At 45.6% G+C, this 22,044-nt stretch overlaps 1 protein-coding gene across 1 annotated transcript in view; it reads right to left on the bottom strand.

Moving 5' to 3' along the window:
• Nucleotides 1–4,100: 4,100 nt before the first annotated feature.
• Nucleotides 4,101–22,044, bottom strand: part of PAQR8 (progestin and adipoQ receptor family member 8) — a 40,722-nt gene continuing 22,778 nt past the window's right edge. Inside the window, exon 2 of the mRNA XM_081094833.1 lies at nt 4,101–8,414. Within this exon, the coding sequence (XP_080950959.1) occupies nt 7,317–8,381 (1,065 nt within the window). The 5' untranslated portion in view covers nt 8,382–8,414 and the 3' untranslated portion in view covers nt 4,101–7,316. The remainder of the gene's footprint in view (nt 8,415–22,044) is intronic.

Here is a 22,044-nt window from a genome sequence, read left to right as displayed (position 1 = left end):
GATGTCTAAAAATAAAACAAGAACTGCATCTTTAGATTTATTTCATTTATCAGGGCAAAAAGAAAATGGTGTTCCATTTCCCTCTCATTTCTGCACTCCTAATTCACACAATCAGCAATGGAGAAGCCAGACCCAGAGACCCCTGCATTCACTTAACTTTGTTGCTTCAGAATATGGACTCTGGATCCAAAAGCCCGAGTTTCTGTGAGATTCCATCATGCACTAGCCAGGTAGTCTTGGGAAAATTTATTTATTAGTTAATTTGGGGCAATAATAGTACCTGCTTGATAGGCTTGTATGAGGGTTAAATAAAAAGAATCTAAGAAAACAGCTCAGCTAAGGACTTTGGCAAAGAGTGAGCATTAGATAATGTAAACTGTTATTGTTATTTTTATTCCTAGTTTACAGACTCTGGCCTGGATGTTTCATTGCATTTTTCCCAGAAGATTACCCAGACTACAGACCAGTGTCTGCAGAACAGGGAAACATTCACTGCCTGTCTGGGAGGAGGAGTCAGTTTCTGGGCACTTAAAACATGCTGAGAAGAGTCTGGGAAGAGTGTGTCCACAGGGCCAGGCCTACAGATAGCAAATACCTTGGTGATAAAGTTTTGTGTAGACTGCAGGGAGCAGAATTTGCTGTTTTCTAAAGGAAAGGTAATATGCAGTTCATAATTAGTCCATATAGATAAACAACTATCCTGAATTTCCTTGGGCAGAATTCTTGCCCAGCATACCTCATCCTGATGTGACAGTAAAAGCTAAAGTCCTTACAAGGCTCTCACAATCTGCTCTCAGCTCCTCTTCTGTTCCCCCTCTCTGTTCTGCTGGCCACAGGGCCTTTGCACTTCTTCCCCTTGCCTGGGAGAGAAACTGAGCTGGCTCCCTCTGTAACCTTTGTCTGTAGTCTTCCCCGACTCTGTTTAAAACTGCATACTCACCCCACCCCTCTGGCCTATCCTTCTTCCTTGCTCTGAATTTCTCCTTGGCACCATCACCTTCTAACATCCTAAACCAATTATGTGGTTCTTTGTCTCGCTCTCTCACCAACCTCCAATGTAAGATCACCAAGGGCCGATTTGTGTGTTTTGTCTATTGTTGTATCCCTGTAGCCTCAAGCAGGTGCCTGTGCTCAGGGTTGGTGGAGTGACTGTCAATAAATCCTCACACCAGTTCAACGGCTGGGCCTGGCCTCCAGCGGAGGTCTTTCTGTAGAGTACTCTCAGAGGGCTTTATTCAGGAGAGGCACTTCAAAGAATTCTTTCAACACGAGGTAACATTCTCAGCAGCTTTGTTTCATGGCCAGCGTCTGGACCACAGCATCATCAAATTGCCTACATCATGGACTGTCAGAAGGGAAGTGTACTCCAACCATCTCAGTATTCCTGTAAACGGAACCAAAGGCTGTTGATTTTGTACTTTCTAGAATGAAAGTTTGAGGTTGCTTAACATTTCTAGTTCCCAATTTCTGGTTTTTCAGAAAGCTTTATGTGACTCTGCTAATTTACCTACCATTGACAATATTTTGATAAAGCCTTATTTTTCTCCTGAAGGTACTTACTTTAGTGATGAGTTCATGGATTATCTTTTCCCATATTTTCCTGCATTTTCTTTAATAAGCATGTTACTTGAAAATGATAAATGACCAATGACTTTGGGGGGAGGGGCTTCCTACTAACCCCTTCATAAGGCAGAGAAACATTTTTTCAAATCCCATGTTCAAAGTCCCATCAGCTCTCAGAATCCCTGGAGAGCCACTTGCTTGAAGAACTGACAACCCCAGTGAGAGATGAGAGGGAGGACTTGCATAATCTTGGCAAGATTATTAATACTAGATGAGCTTCTCATCCAAGGATTCAAAAGTATTTTCAAGAAGCCCTGACCAGAGAGTGAGATTTGACTTTATAATCCAGGCCAACAAGGGCCTGTGGCCAACAGAATTTTTGGGCTTCTGAGAAGACTGTGAGGGGCAACGGATGCTTTGTTTGGCATCCAAGGGGATGGCGTGCAGTCACGTTCATTCGAAAAGAAATAATGCAACCCCAGCTATTCATGAGGTATTTAGGATCACACACAAGTTAAAATGAGGTTAGGTGAGAGTATACACAATACATAAAGGTGCTTTACACACTGTAAAGGACTCTGTGAATATTTGGTGTTGATGTTTCTCATAAGCTAGGTCCTGAATTTATCTATAGGAAACATGAGTTTGGGTTTAAATAGTACAATGAGTCGTGTGCCTTTGAACCAGTCATTCCATTTTTTTAGTGTGTTTCCTAATTTAATGGTCTTACCTCACGTGATTATTTAAAAGCTCAAACGGATGTGGACATGTGGGAAAGCATGTAGGATCAGAGGTGTTATATTCTGTAGGCTTTGAGTTGGTCAAGGCCTCCTGGAATCTAAAATGCGCTGTGTACCTCTTCTTATGAGAATCATGTTAGGTAAAAAAGAAAAGCCTATATTTGAGATAAATACGCTCCCACAGTTAATATTTAAATGAATTCATTTCTGCAATGGTTTCCCTTCCATATTATTTCCAAACAATATTCCTTAAGGGAGGTGTTTTGTTTTTTTAACGCCCTTGACCAGAATCGAACCTGGGACCCTTCAGTCCGCAGGCCAACGCTCTATCCACTGAGCCAAACCAGTCAGGGCAAAGGGAGGTGTTTTTGTTTGTTTTCTTCTTCTTTTTTAAAGCAGGCAGCCAGAGGGCAGCTGTTTCCAGTTTACCAAATCAGGAACCTCTACACAGGCTGGAACCCTACAGTCTTCCCTGAAGATGTACCTGGGAAAGCTATACTGTCTATGGTCTATGGAAATATAGGGCTGCTCTGTGTATGGAGTATCAAGGATATCCAAGACTGAGTTAAAGCGCTAGAGGACGGTAAGAAGGGCTGAAGAGGCAGAAGGATTAACAAGGTGGCCATAGTGATGGGTTTGCTGGTGGGAAGATGTTTCTAGCCTCTGGGAAGGGGGAAGGTTCTGGCCCAAAGCAGATCCAGCCTCCTGTGGGTTTGGCAGGCCATCTGGCCCCCAGTCTGTGATTGGGGCCAAGGCCTGGAGAAGGGAACCCTCTTATGGCCCAAGGTGGGAAGACGCTGATCCTCATTCAACAGACTGCAAACTCTCTGTGGGCAGCATGCCTGAGCCAGCATGACACCTATAGGTGCTCATAAATGATGAATCAATAACCGGAGTGGTTGAACTATTAAGTGACAACAGGAGCATTTGCAAACTGCCCAGCACCCTTGCTGGTGATAAAAATAGGTTTGTGTAAACAAGAGGGCCATCCATAATTCTACCAGAGGAGCCTCAAGCCAGAGAAACACCATTTTCTTACTGTTATTGGGATTGCACTGTCCCTGAAGCTACCATAGGCTAGAACAGTGGTTGGCAAACTGCGGCTCGTGAGCCACATGCGGCTCTTTGGCCCCTTGAGTGTGGCTCTGCCTAAGCCTTAGGAGCACCCTAATTAAGTTAATAATAAGGTACCTACCTATATAGTTTAAGTTTAAAAATTTGGCTCTCAAAAGAAATTTCAATCGTTGTACTGTTGATATTTGGCTCTGTTGACTAATGAGTTTGCTGACCACTGGGCTAGAGAATCACTTGGTTTTTTTCTACAGCTATTTATATCTAATAGTCAGGCTACAAAATCCTTTGGTTGATAGGTGCCACATTTCACAACACGTACACTATAGTACCTGTGATAGTATAATTATAATTTGTAGTTTTTAAATCTAAAAAATGTAGTCCATCAATTCAAATTTTTGAAATATTTAACACTGTTATCCATGAAACTAGGAATATTTATTCAATTAGATTGAAATCCTCAGAGAAATCCACTCCATAGCTTTAGGGGGCGAGGGGAATATTTGATCTGCTTACAAGTGAGGATTTGGGGTATACCAGTATGTGTGGTTTGGGAGGGGAGGGGTTGGAGATTTTTAATTTTTTTATATTTCCCTACTTCTAGGGGCATATCAAGTATCATGACCTTCTCCTGGCAATGACTGTCTAGATAAAACCTTTAAGATGAGCCTTGTCAAAGTAGCCCTGGTCAAGGGCTGTGGCAAAGAGATGTTGACAGTACAACAATCCATATACAAAATCAGTTTAATGGTCATTTCTGTAAGTAAATTTAAATAAACAGAAAATAGTAACAATGTTTCCTTGCCAAGCAATCAAGCAAAACACCGGGTCCAACACTATCTGCAGGCGGAGACCTTGAGGGCAATGGCTGGGCTTTCTCTGAGTAAGACGTGAGTGCCATCTGGAGGATCTACTTGAAACTACAGCGCAGCAATCGTGAAACCTTAAGGTACAATTTGTGAAAAGGTGGGCAACATAAGCAGGAAAGTCGGACCTTCAGCGCGTGGCCTGAGCTCCTGCTGTTTTTCAAGCTTCCAGTAGAGGATTGAGAATGTTCTGGAATGAGGTACCTTCAGCCGAAGTGCGAAATGAAACCCTACCACGGGAAGAGTATCAACATCAGCTTGTTAATTAAATATATAGGTCAGGAAGTACTAGGCAGCAGACAAATGGGCAAAAGTGTCCCCAGTCTAGTACGTCCTACCATCCCCTCATCCTACACTGGCTAGGGTCCAATATAAATCCATCAGAGTTTTTATTCATAGTATGTAAATGGACTGATAGTTTAGTTTTTTTCAGAGGCATTTACATTTTAATAGGTTGAAAGTACTTGCTTAAAAAAGAGAGAGAGAGAGAGAGAGAGAGAGAGAGAGAGAGAGAGAGAGAGAGAATGAGCAGAATTTCCAGTAGATGCCAATTATTTGAGGGGGTCTGGTGGAGAAAGACAATCATCTCCTTTATAAAATAATTATTCCTTTTAAACAAACTAGGCCTGTTCCTTACCATACACTCATTTTAATGAAGATGTTTTAAAAGAGTATTTAATCCCTTAAAAGTCTGAGTATTAATGAACAAACATCTGCATTTCCTGTGTTTACATGTTACTACCCCCTACCTCAAGGCTTCTCAAATATCTGTGGTGAAAACGTAAAAAAAAATTTCAATCACTTGAGGGGCCAACACTTGTGTAAATCAAACTAAGAATTTGATGGCAATATCTACAAGTTTGGTCTATCTTGTACTTATCTTGTTACAGACCATTTACAGTGTGCAGGCTGGCATTGATCTACATTTCAAAATCACTGTTTTCTCTTTTTTAAAAACGACCTGCATTTGGCCTCAAGATCTCGGCCACCATGACCACCAGTTCCGTTCAAGAGCTTGACTTACATCTTCCTTCCAACTTTTAAAAGAGCATGGTCTTTGAATCCATACTAATGAACAATTCAAGCACTTTCTATTCCCCATTTTAAACTGACCCTCTACTTGTAATGTGTTTGCACAACTCCCCCATGCCCTTGCTTAGTCCAACCCGATTCAGTTTGCTAACTTTATTTGTGGTGGATTTGGCCTAGACACCAGAAGCTTGTGTAAGACACTTGGGTAGCACAGAAGTTCACGTACTTGGGAATTAATAGAGGCACCCATCTAGGAAAACTACAAAGCTGACAAAACATACATTTTCTTGATATAAAGATTATTGGAAAGCTTCAGTTGAATATTTTTCTTTTTCGTCCTCCCCTTCTTCTTCTTTTTTTTTGCCAAAAATAAGCAGATTGAAAGAGTCTTTTGATTGATAAACAATCCTTCATCCACTGGTTGAAAAGCAACAAATTCTTTCTTTCTAATCCCAGTAACCCCAAACCGCAAATTTCACATGGCCATATATTCAGGAGTGTTCACACATTTCCATTTATAAGGCACAAACCCACACATCTCTCAGCGAAAGAAAGAAAACAAAGATTTGAAGACAACAAGATAATCTAGTAATAGAAGATGTTTGTCAAAGTGGAGTGAAAACAAACCACTTCCCTTTTCGGTAAATGGGAACCTTATACTGAGAGGAAACGCAGCCTCCCGCGGCTCCTCTGTCAACGCAGCCTCTTTCACTGGACCAGAGCGAGGTGTGTCCTCTGGAGGCTGCATGGCCAGAACACACCAATGGCAAGTACCACTTACCCCGTAGAAGCTGCTGGGCAGTGATGTCCGAAATGGGACATTCTAGCTACAGGGTGCCCCACTCACCATTCATACTCCAAGGAGCCTCCGGGGACCAAACACAGAGCGCACACACACTTCCTGTCCTGGGGCTTGACTGTTTTTAGGGTTCAGCTCTCAGTGGAGGCTAAGTGCCTGTCTGAGGACCCTGAACTGGGCTAGTTATGTGGGTCCTTTGTGGTGTGGCATGTACTTAAAAGGCTGGACCTTGGGTTCCTCTTGAAATAATTAGATCCCTAGAGGGATCCTTAGAACCAACTCATTCTACCAGGGGCTTTTTGAACACGCTGGCCAAAATCTGGAGAAGACTCCCTGGAGCAAGCCCCAAATCTTCTGGCCTGTCAGGCAGCTGTAACAGACCTCAAGGAATCCTCCAGTCCACGGGTATACAACAGTGGGCCCTAGGATACCAAACAGTATCCAAGCTTATTGGCTGGGCCTCCTGGTGGCTCTTGGCACTGTACTTTCTAGTACCATCTGCATTAGTATTATATGAGAATAAGCTTCCTGGATAGCCACATGGATCCACACAACTACTTCACGGTCCTGTATGTTACCAAGGTCTGAAGGGAGTGAACAGCACTTTAGAGGAAACAGCCAGAGAGATGTCATCCTGAGAAAAGGGTCAGAGTTAGAGTGGGTGAGAGAGGAGAGATCAGAAATCAGATGAACTGGATAATTCATTGTCTGAAGGTTTCACTGAATCTTGAAGAGTCTGAATTCTCCACCTTGGACAATCTGAAACCCAAAGGAAATGGGTCCTGGGGTGAGTTTATTCAGTTACCAAAGACCAGCAATAGTAGGATGGCCGGTCCAATATGGTGTGGACCAGCCACCTCCTTGTTTTCCAGTCCAAGTTTATCACCCCTCCAGCTCCAGGACTTGCCCCTGGAGGCCTTAGTCAGAATTTTACTGAATTTTCAGGCATGAATATGGTCCTTAATTCAGTGCCCCACGATCTTAGACAAGGTCCCTTCCTTTCCTGTGTCTTGAAAGGCTATGACCCAGATGGAAAAGGAACACTCCTTTTATTAACAACATAACCCTTGAATCTTTTGGCTTCCTAAAGCCATGGCCATAGCATATCCTTGGATATATGTATTAATGTAAAAACCATTAATACACATTAAAACTCTTAAAAAAAAAAGGTCAGCTCCTGTGTTTGTATCACATTTCCCCCAAATTGCAATGGGGTGCCTCCACAGCTTGCCCACCCTGCCAGCCTCAGGACTCTTTCTTCATCAGTCTGGCCTTGACTTTGCGCCTCAGGAGGGCTGCAGTGGTGGTGCTGCAGGCGGTCAACAAGAAGAAGGACAGACAGGCCACGTAGACAGACAGGGGACTGTGGCGCTGCAGGAAGATCTCCTGCCGCCCCTGGTAGTCCAGGAGGATGGCCTCCAGCTGGGAAAGCGTGCAAATGGACAGAAATACGTGGAAGAGCTGATGCCCGTGGCCCACAATGTCACAGGACCCGGGGAAGTACTTCTCAGGAACCGGGCAAGAGAAGAAGTAGGCGCTGACCAGGAAGAAGAGGATCTGGAGGGTGTGGTACCAGGCGGCCTGCTCCTGGCAGCCAGCCAGGTGGCATAGGGCTACTCGGTGGGCCACGGGGCTAATATCCAGAATGAAGGCCAGTCCTGAGGGCACCACCTGACATATCTTCTTCATGATTGGGTAAGGCTTCTGATAACGATACTTGGCGTAACAACAGCCAGCGCAAGACAACCAGCCACAGAAGGCAGCTGCTGGAAGAAAGAAGAGCCAGAAGTGCTCATACCAGCCCTGGTCGGAGGTGTAGAAGAAGTGGACCAGGGCGCTGCCGTACTGGTAGATGCTCACCCCCACGTAGTCCACGAAGTAGAACGTGTAGTGGGAGAGCTCCGACTGGGACTGCAGCAGGTGGGCCAGCACGCTGAACAGGAGGTAAGTGATGGAGGACAGGACGTAGATGAGCAGGGGCAGGGTGCTGGCAGAGGCCCAGGGCAAGGCCTCAGCCTCGGCAAAGGCCCAGAATCGCAAGAGGACGGCCAGGGCTGCCAACAAGTGGGTCCAGACGTTGACCACCTCGTTGTGTTTCTGGAAGAGGCTGAGGAAGTAGTAGCGCCACCTGTGGCCCGTGGGGCGGTAGCCGGTGTGGATGTAAGGCTCCCGGAACAGCTGGGGCACATCTGTCTCGGGGACGGTGCAAGGCATCTTGGGAAGCCCATTCTCCAGGATCTTGGGCAGGCGGCGCAGCTGCTGCCCGCTGACTGACAGGGTGCTCAGGTGCTCCAGGATGGCCGTCGTCATGGCTGCCTGGCACGGCAGGGCGGGGGTTGCAGCCTAAAGACAAGAAAGGAACATCAGCAAAAATGCAGCGAGAGAGGGACTGAGCTAAGAGAGCAAAGCAACTATGGGTGTTCTTAATGAAACACAGCTTTCTAGTGCAATACGGAGGCAGAAAGCTGCAGGCAGCTCTTTGAGCCTTTCTTCTTCTTTTTTAAAATTTATTTATTTTTAAATCCTCACCCCAGGATATTTTTTTCATTGATTTTTAGAGAGAGTGGAAGAGGGAGAGAAATATCGATGTGAGAGAAACACATGAATTGGTTGCCTCCTGCACAGCCCAGGCCGGGGAGGAGCCTGCAACCAGAGGTACATGCCCTTGACCAGAATCCAACCCAGAACCCTTCCTCCACAGGCCGAGGCTCTATTCACTGAGCCAAACTGGCTATGGTCTTTTTTCTTCTTGACAGAGTTGGACCAAGCTCCCTTACTCCCCCAACATTCTGACTTTACCTCTACTACCCACCACACAGTGTGAGGCCAAGTCATAGCTTATAAAATGGGAATGTTAGCCACCCCGTTTTAATGATATTTAGAAAGTAAGGTTTTCTTTAAAGGCTTTGGAGTTTTCTAGATGCTATTAAAATGTAATCATCAGACAGGCTCTACTAGTATGAAACATTATGTTAAAATACTATAGGCCTGATGCACAAAATCTGTGCAAGGGGCTCGGCCCTCGCAGCCCCGGCTTCATCTGGAAGGTCGTCCAGATGGTCGTTCTGCTGTTCGGTCTAATTAGCATATTAGCTATTTGTTATATAGGATAAGAATTACAAATATTGATATTACTAATGATAGCCTACATTTCTTGAGCACCTAATCTTAAAATATTCACTGGTCACTTGAAAATCTGAGATAAGCAATAGTAACTTGAACTCAAAGTAAAGACAAACACATGAATCATCAATTAGGTTGGTAAAAACCCATGTATATTCTGGGAAATATCTGACTAAATAAATTTAACATAAACTCTAATTGCAAAGATTGTTTTTTGTTTTTTAGGTTATGCTCTGGAAAGGAAGTAGTTTTGGGCTTGTCTCTCCTGGATATTTAAATCTCTGCTCAATGAATTTTAGGTCCCTCAAATGCTGAATTTACATTTGAAATTTTTGTTGACAGATGAGCCAGCTAAGCACGGCAATTATTTCATAAAATAGTCCTTAAAATAGCTGCAAAGTTTCAAGGGAAGTTACTGAGGAAAGAAATGGATTTTTAGCATGTCTACAGTTACCTTCTGTAATTCGTATTTCCCAAACCCTTTTCCTTGGAAAAGTGCAAAACCTTCCTTCAGAACCCTTTGCTGGGAGAGATACAGCAAGTGCTTCTCAGGGCACTACTAATTGTAGTGAAGAAAATGTCATCTTCCTACTCACACATCTTAATCAACATTGAAAAAAGAAAAAACAATATCTAAATGGTCTAAAATGTAGGACATGGAAATGAATAAAATGTGAAAGAAGTTCAGGGAGTCCTGGGGTCAAGCCCTGGCTTTTGGCCACTTCCTGGGTAACCTGGGGCAAGTTACAGCGCTCACTAAGCGTCAGTTCCCTCATCTGCGATGTGGGAGTAGTAATTTTACGTATTGTATGGATGGTTGGGGGTGGCTAAACGAGAGAATTTAACACATAAAGCACCCTGCCTGGCCCAAGATGAGTGCTCAGTAAAAGCTAAGTACTGCCGTTATCTGTATTACTATGAGCTGGCCTTTGTGCTAGGGATACAAAGAATAAAAAGATATGCTGCCTGCTTTTCAAGGTCAGACTCTACTGAGGCAGACGAGTAGGGACGTTATGACCAAAACATGGACGTGTGCTCCACGGAGGCAAGCGTTGGTTCACGGTGTCTCTGCAAACATAAGCAAAATAGACAGAAGGCCAGGGAGGGGTGCACAGGCTTCTACAAGTGACCCCTGAACTGGGTGTTGAAGGAAAATCAGAACTCCCAAGAGAACATGAGGGGGAAAGAGAGCTGTAGGCAGAGAGCAAGGTCAAAGCACTTATGCCAAAATAAGGACCTGTGCAGCCTGGAGCGCCCGAGGAGGTGGCAGGTGGCGTGTGTGTGGTCTGAAGGAGGACATCGGCACCAGAGACCTGAGCCCTGCCTTCCACAAGGACGAGCCATGAGCTCCAGCTGGGGCTCTGCCATCTGAGAAGTTGAGCGACTGATAAAGAGAAGCTGATGTAAGGACTATTATGACGTCATGCCCTTAAAGTGTTTAACAGAGCGCTTGGTTCCACAAAACATCTGCCATGATTACGACCATCTCCAGTGGGAGACGCGGGGGCAGTTCACGAGTGGACGACCTAATGCCCCCTCCGTGCCTTGTATCTACTTGTACGGTGGCCCTGAAACCTGGGACTGAGTCCTTTCTTTAGCTAGTACAGGCCAGTGATTCCCTACCAGGACCAAGCCATCAACTAGTGCTCAATATAAAAATTAGAGAACCTTATTAAGAATCAGAGTGTCAGCCAGAAAGACAGGTAAGGGTGGGGGAGAGAGAGAGAGAGAGAGAAAGTTGTCATCAGAATACCTTAATTCATTCAAAACGAGCAAAACAAGAAAAAGCTAAGCAGTGCTTTTGCCGCCAGCGAGCAGAGGGATTGAGAACCTGGGGGTTAATAGATGGAGATTCCAACTGACCTGGGTGGCAGTTGGTGACAGGGCATGGCAGGGGTAAGGGAGGGGGACACCAGAAGGTGGAACAGGTGGGGTACACAGGTCCCAGATCAGGTGGATGCACTGTAGGGCTGGGCCTGGGACATGGGACGACATTTCAAACTGTGCTGATGCTGGTGACGGAGAAGCATGTAATCTAGGGGCACTGGGCTTGTTGGAGCTCTGGGGAATTAAAGGGCTCTATTCTTTAGATACAAACATAGTGGGAAATCAGATGAAAACGTTGGTTTGATTTTGTGTCTGGGATATGGGCTGTAGGACTCGCTGCAGATGTGGCCCGGCATGCCCACCTGCGTTGATCAAGCGAGTTTCCGTCATCTCTGGGCACCCAAAGCAATCGCAGGCCATTCTGTATCCAGAGTTGAATAACACATGACTGCACAGTTTCTGCTCATCTTTGCATCCTTGAAAATAGGATGCCTGACACAATAGCAGGTTTTTATAAGCTGATGACACGACTGAATTTCTAAAGATTAAAACCGTGGGTCTGGGTTGTCTATTGGTTGGAACTAAGTCCAGTTCAGACCTGGGAGCCAACTGGCATCTGTTTGTTCTGAGGAAGAAAAGACAGATTATGATGCTGCTTTATTGGCAATTTCCAGAAAACCCCGTCTGACCCCGAGTTTCTCCAGCCCTCATCTCACCAACATAACCTCTCCTGGCTTTATGTTGACAAATCCTGATCATGAGACCATTGCCACTTCTCTCTCACTTACAAAAACTGAACTAGGAAGAGGTTTATAGAAATAAGAAACAGAGAAGTATAAGACCAAAAGGATATTCACTTTAACTTCAAAGGAAAGGGTGCACAGGAAAAAATAAAAAATAAATAAAAAGGCAGAATCTTCATTTCCCTTGAAAATGAGGTCTCTCTCAATGATCCTTAGAATGCAGCCACATCAGTCTCAGGGGCTCCTTAACGCCACCCTCTGGAGTGTGTAACCCAACACTCACCGCAAGTTCCAGGGACCTGACCTCCATGGCCTCCAACTCAGGACACCATCTCTTATCTCCCTCAGCAATGAGGTGGTAAAAAGATCTAGGTCCTCTATCTGTGGGTGACAAGGACCTCAATTTCCCTTTGGAAGTCCAAGGTCGTAAAAAAGTCTAAACTAATGATTGGGAAGAGTGGGGATTAATTTTTAATCCTTTGCTTAGCAACTACCTCTTCCACGGCCATAAAATTCTCCCTTTGTGTGAGAGCAGCCACCACTGCCACAGCCATGGTAATAAGTTATAATTCTTTATCATCACTAACTTCAGAAGCCGCTGTCCAGTGGGGTCCGACCACCTCCCTAGACAGGCCTTACCTGCAGTTAAGCTTCAAAGGGCCAGCTGTAAAGTCTGGGAGCCCGTTTTGGAGGAAGCACATATTGGCATCATGATGTTGTTGCAGAACACACTTCTTAGCCTTCCCATTGCCGGCCCTGAGTAAGGGCCCCTCCCTCATTCCTGGCCTCTGTCCCCATGCACCCTCCCCAAACTCATGTGGTCATGAGTCAACTAAGATGCTCCCCTAGAATGGTCTCCCTTGCACAGGGTGCACACGAACTCCTCTGCTGAGGCAGCTGGGATGTAGATCTTCCTGAAGAGGCCCCAGCATACTTCTCTCCTGGGCTCCCGATCACGGGTTCACTCTGCTCACTTCCCAAGCTCCTTCAGGGGCAGGGTCTGTATGGTGCACAACTTCCCCTGTCTAAAATAATCACACGCCTTGTCCAGCCAGTGTGGCTCAGCGGCTGAGCGTCGACCCATGCACCAAGAGGTCACAGGTTCGATTCCAGGTCAGGGCACATGCCCAGGTTGCGGGTTCAATCCCTTGTGGGGGACATGCAGGAGGCAGCCAATTGATGTTTCTCTCCCATCAATGGTTCAATCTCTCTCTCCCTCTCCCTTCCTCTCTTTCTAAAATCAATTAAAAAAATAAAATAATCATACACCCGACAATCATTTACTGAATGGATAAATTCTTTAGGCCCAGACATATGGCACCAATTTCCTTCTTTTAGGCAAGACTGAGGAATGAAAGAAATAATAGTTTGGACGTTGGGAGGTTGGGCTGTTCCTGGCCAACTCTTATTTATCCTTCATGACCCAGCTCTTCCCCTCAGGTACTACTATCCTGCCCACTGCACTTGTAGTCCTCCATTACAGCAATTTGCCACCTTTTCATCTCATGGCACACATAAGCTTATTATTAAAGTTCTGCAGCACACCAAAACAATGTATTTTTTGCCGATCTGACAAAAAGTAGGTGTAACTTTGATTTATACACACTAGATGGCTAGTGTTGTGTTGGTTGTCATTTTTTAAAATTTGACAATCTAGGGAAAAGAGGTCAGTGGCCCTGACTAAATAGTCAGGTATTGCATGTTTTAAAAATTCTTGCAGCACACCACTGTGTTGCGGCACATGGGTTGAAAAATCACTGCTCCCTTACAGCACTCTCCCTACCATACAGCACCAATGCCCACTTTATATTACTTGTTTCTCCGCCCACTACACTGTAAAGATCCTTTGAGGGCTGAGAATCTTTTATCACCTATCACTGTGTCTCCCACATGGGGGATGTTCCAATAAATTGTTGTTGAATAAATGAATGAATGGAATGAAAATGTCAGAATAATGATAGTGACAAACACTTATATGGTGTTTATCATATACCCTGCAGTATTCTAGGCTCTTCACAAATACTAGAGGCCCAGTGCACAAAATCTGTACTCTGAGGCGGGGCAGGGGGGTGTCACTCAGCTCTGCCTGCACCCTCTCGCAGTCCGGGATCCCTTGGGGGATGTTCGCCTGCAGGGGATCAAGCCTAAGCCAGCAGTCAGACATCCCTCTCACAGTCCAGGACCCCTCACTCCTTACCGCCCACCTGCTCGCTGCTCCTTACCACTCGGCTCACTGTTCCTAAGTGCTGCTGTGGAGGCAGGAGAGGCTCCCGCCACCACCGCTGTGCTCACCAGCCATGAGCCCAGCTTCTAGCTGAGCAGCACCCCCCTGTGGTAGTGCACTGACCATCAGGGGGCAGCTCCTGCATTGAGCGTCTGCCCTCTGGTGGTCAATGCACATCATAGCAACTGGTCGTTCTGCTGTAATGGTCACTTAGGCTTTTATTATTTGGACTAGAGGCCTGATGCACGAAAATTCGTGCAAGAGTAGGCCTTCATTCCCCCAGGGTCCTGGCACCGGCTTTCCTCCAGCACCCGAGACCCGGGCTTCCTTCCCTCTGGCCAGCCACAGGCACCCAGGACCCCAGCCACCTTGCCCGGGGCCGACTGCAGGCACCTGGGCCCCAGCTTTGTCAGGAAGGACATCTGGAAGATGTTTGGTCTAATTAACATATTATCCTTTTATTATTAAAGATTAACTCATTAAACTTCCCAATAACTATCTGGCATTGGCACTATTTCTTTTTCTTTTTTAAAATTCTCACCCGAGGATATGTTTTTATTGATTTTTAAGAGAGAGGATGGGGGGGCGGGGAGAGAGAGATGAGAGAGAAACATTGATAGGTTGCCTCCTATATGTGCTCCAATTGGGGATCAAACCCACAACCTACATATGTGCCCTGACTGGTAATCAAACTTGAAACCTTTTGGTCTATGGGAGGACAATCCAACCAAGTGAGCCACCTGACTATATCATCATTCTCATTTTACAGATGAGGAAACAGAAGCACAGAGAGATTCATTAACTTGCCCAAGGCTACACAGTAAATTGCAGAGCCAGGAAGTAACCTGAAGCAGTCAGCCCTAGTGACTGAGCTATTAACCACTATGTCCTCAAAAAATGCACTCTACGATTAAACCCAAACATTTTTCAGCGATATGCAACTCCAGATATGCTACTGCAACACTGCTTTGCTCCATCCACAAAAATAATTTGCAGTTGGCCTTCCAAAAGCAATCAGTATTGCAAACTTCTCAGTTCTTTGCCACTGAGTTTATTTGTAAATCAGAGTCCAGTACCCTCCAAGAGAAGGAAATGGGACTGCCACATAGTCTGTCAGGCATCTATCAGACAATCCAAGTGGGTGTGCAACCCAGATAAAAAGTGATCACAAACCCCGCGGCCTCTTTCCTCTTAAAGAGACAGGCGTCCTTGCGGCTGGCTTGCAGACTGGTGCGGTGAGAGATTCCAGTGATAAACCTATAGATGAGGTTGCTGATCAGCCTGCTGGAGGAAAGCAGGCAGCCATGAGAACAGTCACTGATTCCACTGCTCCCGCAGCATGCTGTCTAAAACCTTTCCCCTGGTAAAGCAGAGAATGAAATAAAAAGCTCCATGTTTGGGAAATGCAAATAGTTTGGTGCCATCTGGTGACATTTTATCTGAAGGCCAAAGATAAACGCTCCAAAACACTGGTGTTCTTTGGTCTATTACAAGGACCTCACTGGAATGGGATCGCAGGTTTGGTTTAGCAGATTCCCTGGAAAAACACTGGACGAGGAAGAAAAAGTTCCCACTTCTAAATCTGGCTCTACCACTAATGATGGGACTGTAGGCAGATCACTCAACCTCTCCCTGCCTCAGTCCTCTAGTCTATAAAATAGGAGTCAGTCTCTACAGACTCCATTACTGTAAAATTCCATAATTCATCTGGGCTGTGTTTTGCTTTGTATGGAGGATCAAACAGTGTGCTAAAACCACCAACAAAGAGCTCCTGTGTCATCACCTCACGTCACTGTGTGGGGGCTCGCACAGATGGCAGGGAGGTGGCCTGCTGCTTATTGGACAGAGGACAAAACAGCCATTTCCATTAAAGAGGGCAGAAGAACGCTTCCAGAATCCACAGAAACCCAGCTCACACATCACTGCATAGCTATAAATGGCCGAGAAGGAACAGAAGCCAAAGTGTCGACATGGTGTGCGATTGTTAAGAGCTGGAGCCATGCTTGGAGCAGCCTCTGGTCCAACCAGAGACAGAGATGGCGTTGCCAATAGCCTCAGACGCCGCCAGGATCTCCATAGTCGTCCATCAAGTGAGAGGCGGCTGGGCCCACACCAACCTTTGTTGCCACATGTGCCAAATATATCACTGTTTACAAAGTCACATTTTAAAGAACGGCACCACTGGCAGAATCTTATTATTAGCAGAGATAATTTTAACATGAACTCTGATTCACCCATGGTCAACACATATCCTCTCTATACTCAAGAAAACCTGCCCTAGCCGGTTTGCTCAGTGGATAGAGCGTAGATCTGCAGACTGACTGATCCCAGGTTCGATTTTGGACAAGGGCACATGCCCAGGTTGCGGGCTCGATCCCCAGTGTGGGGCGTGCAGGAAGCAGTCAATCAATGATTCTCTCATCATTGATGTTTCCTTCTTTCTCTCCCTTTCCCTTCCTCTCTGAAATCAATAAAAATATACTTAAAAAAAAGAAAACTCAGAAAACATAAATAGCATCTTGATATCCCAAATGGGAGATCTGATTTAATAAATTATGATAAATCTATAAAATAGGATACTATGCACATATTCAAATATTTATGTAGATATATTTACCTTTATTGTTACAGAAAGATGCACATGAAATACCTGTGCTCCATTTTTTTTTCACTGTAGTCTCCCCTGCACTTAGATTGACTAGGACATAGTAGATGGTCAACAAAGATTTGCTGAATAAATAAAGGAATGAAAGATATTATTACAAGAAAGAAGCAAATTAAAACTATGTGTCCCGCCCTGGCCAGTGTGGCTCAGTTGGAAATTATGAAGAAATCTGCCCTAAACATCCATGTGCAGCTTTTTCTGTGAACATACGTTTTCAACTCATTTGGGCAAATACCAAGGGGCATGACTGCCGAATCTGAATTTTCTTTATTGCTACTTCCTATACTTTCCATGTCTCAGCTCATCTTCCCACTTCAGCAGGTACTATTTTTCAAACAGCACAGCACACACCTTCCACGTGCAATAAACAGCAGCTGTGTTTATTGTGGTGGAAGAATTCGGAGGAGCTGGGGAATTTGGAACACACTGAAGCAGTGGAAGGTCAACCAACAGTTAGCTGGAGGTGATCATTTTTTCCTCAGAGACTTCCTGTTTGGGTCAAGGTGAGCTCTGCTCCCTGAAACCTGCTAATGAAAGCCTGGGGACAGGAGTCTCCCAGGACTTCCCCCAAGGGTGTAACTGGCAGCTTCATTAGCGTGGCTTGGCTTTAGCAGCACGGCCTCTAGCCTTTCTGCTGCAGGAAGCTCTGTCCCATCTGCAAACCTGCTGGGACCTGGGCCAGGCCAGGTGAACCCTCAATCGAGCTGCAGATTCCCATTGGCAGGAAATCAATCTTGGAATGGTACTTTCCATAGCAGAGGGATCTGCTGGCAAATTAAGCCCTGGCTGGAGCACTGTGTGAGGAATGCGGTCTCCTAGCTGTGAGATCTCCTAGGTGTGAGAAGTTAAACCTTTGGCAGCTGAGGCAGTGCACTCCCTGGGTGGTCCCAAGACGAAGGCTTTTTATTTGCTACTAAGAAACAAGTAAGTCGCTCCATTTTCCGTTTCTTTTAGATATCCCCAAGGCCTTAGTTCTAGTCCACAATGGCCATGGAGAAGTCTTCTCCAGCCCGGCCAGTGTGTCTCAGTGGTTGAGCGTTGACCCAGGAACCAAGAGGTCACTGGTTTGATTCCCGGTCAGGGCACCTGCCCGGGTTGCGGGCTCAATCCCCAGTAGGGGGCGTGTAGTAGGCAGCTGATGGATGATGTTTCTCATCGATGTTTCTCTCTCTCTATCCCTCTTTCTTCTTCTCTCTCTCTCTCTAAGAATCAATAAAATCATATTTTTAAAAAAGCTTTAAAAAGAAGTCTTCTCTAAGCCATCTTGATTTCTTTGCTCCGTGAACACTTAACCTACCTATCCCCCACGTTTGGTATCAGAACATCCGGACCCGCGTGCTGCCCCACTGCTGTGTGCAGAGAGCCTCGTCTCTCCTGCGTATTGGGTTGCAAGCTCCTAGGGACAGGAACACTGACTTACACATTCTCTAGTTCTCCTATCAGCAACTACCAGAGGAAAGGTGCCCCAGAATGTGTCAATAGAAAATTGTTCAAACACAAAAGTGAAATAAGACTCTCCTTTGGCCTTCTTTGCTTCTAAAGGCAAAACTGGTGAGAGGTGAGATAATGAACATGGGAGGCATTTTTCAAAAGGAAACAACATTTGAGTCGGCTCTTGTTTATCTGTGTGTGAATCTTCAACATGGTGAGTATCCTTAACCGTATTTAAATTGTTAACTGATTTCCAATCATCTGCTCGCATTGGGCCTATCTCTCCCTACCACTGGTAGTACTTTTGTGCTCAATAATGCCTAAGCAGAGATACAGGAAATAGAGAGGCCAGGCAGGAAAAAAAAAAAAAAAAAGCAAAATAACATTGGAGCAGGAGTCAGGAGACCTAGTTTTCTATTCTTGCTGCTCAGAAGAGGGCAGAATAGACTGTCCTGGTTCCCTGAACAAGCCGCACACATCACACTGCCAATGCTAATTGTGCCCCTCTCTGCCTGGCAAAGCTTGCTCTCACACGCGGGCTGAGATGTAATCTCCTCTGTGAGGTTTAGCAACAGCCTCAAGCAGAATGAAACACATCCGGTTACATCAAGCACATCCAATGCACTCCCCGGCGTTATGTTGTAAGTGGATATACTTGCTTTTTCCTTTATAAAACTTTACAAAAAAATTGTTTTAGACTCGGGGGAGTGAACACACAATACAATATACAGATGATGTATTATGGAATTGTACACCTGAAACCTATAACTTTATCAGTCAATGTCACCCCAATATATTCAATAAAAAAGAAAAATAAATAAAACATTAAAAAGTTTTTAGTTTGTGTTACTTGATTGTGAGGATAACTGAAGCACAGAGAATGTAAGCGACCTACTCAAAGCCCCAACCCAAATCAGCCCTAAGGTACGGGCAGAGCTCTCTGCTTCTGATTTCTGTGTCCCAAAAGCCCAGCCACCTGTGTCTCAGGAAAAGAAAGCCCATCAAACATGAACAGAAAAGGAAGAGATAGCTGAAAAGTGAGCGCCCGTCTGCCTCTGAGCTGACGACAGACGAGGAATCCCGGCTCTCTAACATCCTAGGTGTATTATCCAGGACACCTGTCCCAAAGCCTTCCATAAGGGCTCATTCTCCTAAGGGCACCCCTGACCTCACTCCACTTCCCAGCGTGGCCTCTCCTACAGTGGGAAGTAGTCATTCATAATCAGTAGCTGATCTGGCAGAGAATCATTTGTTATTCCATAAAGGAGCTTTGTTTGAAAGGTCTACCTACTCGGTTCAGATCAATGACTGTGAACTGTCACACAGCTCCACTCCCACCTCCATTATGTGACAAGCACCCACCCAGCCTGCAGGTCCTACCTCCCTGTGATTACTGATCCTTCAGGATTACTTTCACTCCAAGATCTCAGATGTGAAGTTTCCCCTTCCTGATCCCAACACTCCTGACTCCCACCGGTACCATTCCCGGCGTCTGCAAACACACTTGGGCTCCTCGCCCTCCAGTCCTCCGGCCTTTCTTCTCTCTCAGTCCACCTTCCTCATCTGGCCCCGAGCCTGCCACTTCTCATCTCCCCTGGCCAGACTCCTCACCCCCACCCCTTCGCTGGGTCTACCTGCCTGATCCGCCTTGCTTACACGTGACTTCTCTTTCTTCCTCACAAGGCGCCATGTACTAGTATGGAAAGTCACAAAACATTCTGAGACCACTTTAAATTCATGCTTTTAATCCTCAACCGAGACGTCACCTTACTCATCTGGATGTCCCATCAGCACTTTAAGCACTGTGTGAATAAAACAAACTTTCTCCTGCGGTACCTAGTTCTAGTTATTGGTGGGACCAACCTCCCAGTCACCAAGCCTTGAAAGCAAAGCATAATTTCTCCTTTTCTTCATCCTCCTCGCAAATCCCAGACATCAAATCCCCCTTTTTAAAAAGTGCAGCTTATCCCAAACCTATTCCTTATTTCACTTCCCCTGTAGGCCTGTGTCGTGCCCCAGCTACACTATGGTGATAACTGCCTTGCTACCTGACCTTGTACCCTCCAGTCTCTGGCCCCAGTTCCATCTGACCTGACTGGGCTGAAGTTCAGGCCTGATGATGCTACGTCCCAAAGCTGCCAGGAGCTCTCTCCTCTTTGCCAACTAAAGCTCACATTTCCGAGGCTCTCAGCTGAGCCTTCCATGCCCTGGCCCTGATGAACCCACAGCTTGTTTTCATGCAGAACAGAGGAAATAGAACAGAGCATGTCAGGGTGCATCCTGCATATTAAAGTACCGTCACGAATCTCCCGGTCCCTGAAATAAAATGTATTTCTTAGCAAGGTTCATGTTAAAGTTTGAAAACCACTGATCTACCACCCCATCTAGTATTCCTAAACATGCCCTATGACTTCCTCTTTCATTTAAAAATTATGAAACACTTCTGGCACACAGAGAAGTATAGAGGATAATACAGTGGGGACAAGGATGGGTCTCGGCCCATACTCCATGCCCCAGCCCAACCCCTCCCACTGCGGCCCCCCGGTCCCCACTCTGCTGGCAGCCCTGCTTCTGCTGCAGCCGCTCCCACGCGCTGATGACGCCAGCCCCACTCACACCCGCTGACGGCATGGAGTGATTTGGGCCAGCGTCAGCAGTGGGTGCAAGAGGTGGATGCCAGCCCCAATCACCCCTCAGGAGCAGGGGGAGGTGGATAAGCCCTGAGGGGTGATTGGGGCCAACAGCCACTGCTGGCACCCGCTGATGGTGCTGAACTATTGGGGCCAGTGCTGAGCACTAGCAACGGGTGCGAGTGGTAGCTCCAGAGCCAGCAGCGGGTGCCCCGCCTTGGTGTGGCGCTTCCACTCACCTGCTCTACAATCCTGCTGCAGCCTATGCCCACCATGTTCCGTGCGCACCCCCTGGTGTTCAGCACACATCATAGGGACTGGTTGTTCGGTTGTTCCGCCATTTGGGCTATTTGCATATTAGGGTTATATATACATATGTGTGTGGTTGTTCAAAATCTTAAATCTCCGAAAGTTCTTCACCAATTGCTTTGAAATTTTGACACAACATTGCATTCGAATACGCGCATGTTTTTATATACCTACATACCTACTATTCTATAGATGTCACACCTGCGACAGGTAAAAACATGCTTTTTTGAAAAACAGCGCCATCTGTTGGACATAAAAGCAACACACTATACTAAATATTTTACGATTCCATTTCAATGTTTCTGTTTACAATTATAAATTGTAGATAAAATTAACAATATGCATGTCCAGCTGCAAAACGATCGATCAGCTGAGATATTCTCACATCAATTGCTGGAAATTGGGAACGAAAAGGTGCCGGTTGATCTGACCTCAGGATGATTTTCATTGCCTCATAACTTCTGCAATTTAGTGACCTCAAAAGAAGAATTGGTTGAAAAATATTTCCCAATATTCAAACCAATTATAAGAATCACGATTGGCTGAGTGATCGAGCTATTCTTGCGGCCAAGAACAAAGACGTCTACGAACTTAACAATATTATTCAGTCTAACATTCAAAGCGAGGCAGTCACATACAAGTCCGTCGACACTGTTGTGGAAGCAGATGAAGCAGTTAATTATTGAACAGAATTTTTGAATTCACTCAATCTGCCAGAGATGCCACCGCACGTACTGCAATTGAAAATCGGCGTGCCAATTATCATGTTGCGAAATATCAACCAGTGAAAGCTTTGCAACGGCACGCGGCTTGCAGTAAAAAAATTAATGAGCAACGTTGTAGAAGCAACAATCTTGACAGGACCTTTCAAAGGTGAAGATGTCCTCATTCCTCGCATTCCTATGATTCCAAAGGATATGCCATCTCAATTTAAGAGATTGCAATTCCCAATTCGATTGGCTTTTGCAATCACCATCAACAAAGCTCAGGGCCAATCTTTAGAATTGTGCAGTTTAGATCT

This window comes from Myotis nattereri, assembly GCF_964212035.1.
Source record: "Myotis nattereri genome assembly, chromosome: 6".
NCBI classification, from domain to species: Eukaryota; Metazoa; Chordata; class Mammalia; order Chiroptera; family Vespertilionidae; genus Myotis; species Myotis nattereri.
This window is presented reverse-complemented; position numbering and strand designations above follow the sequence as displayed.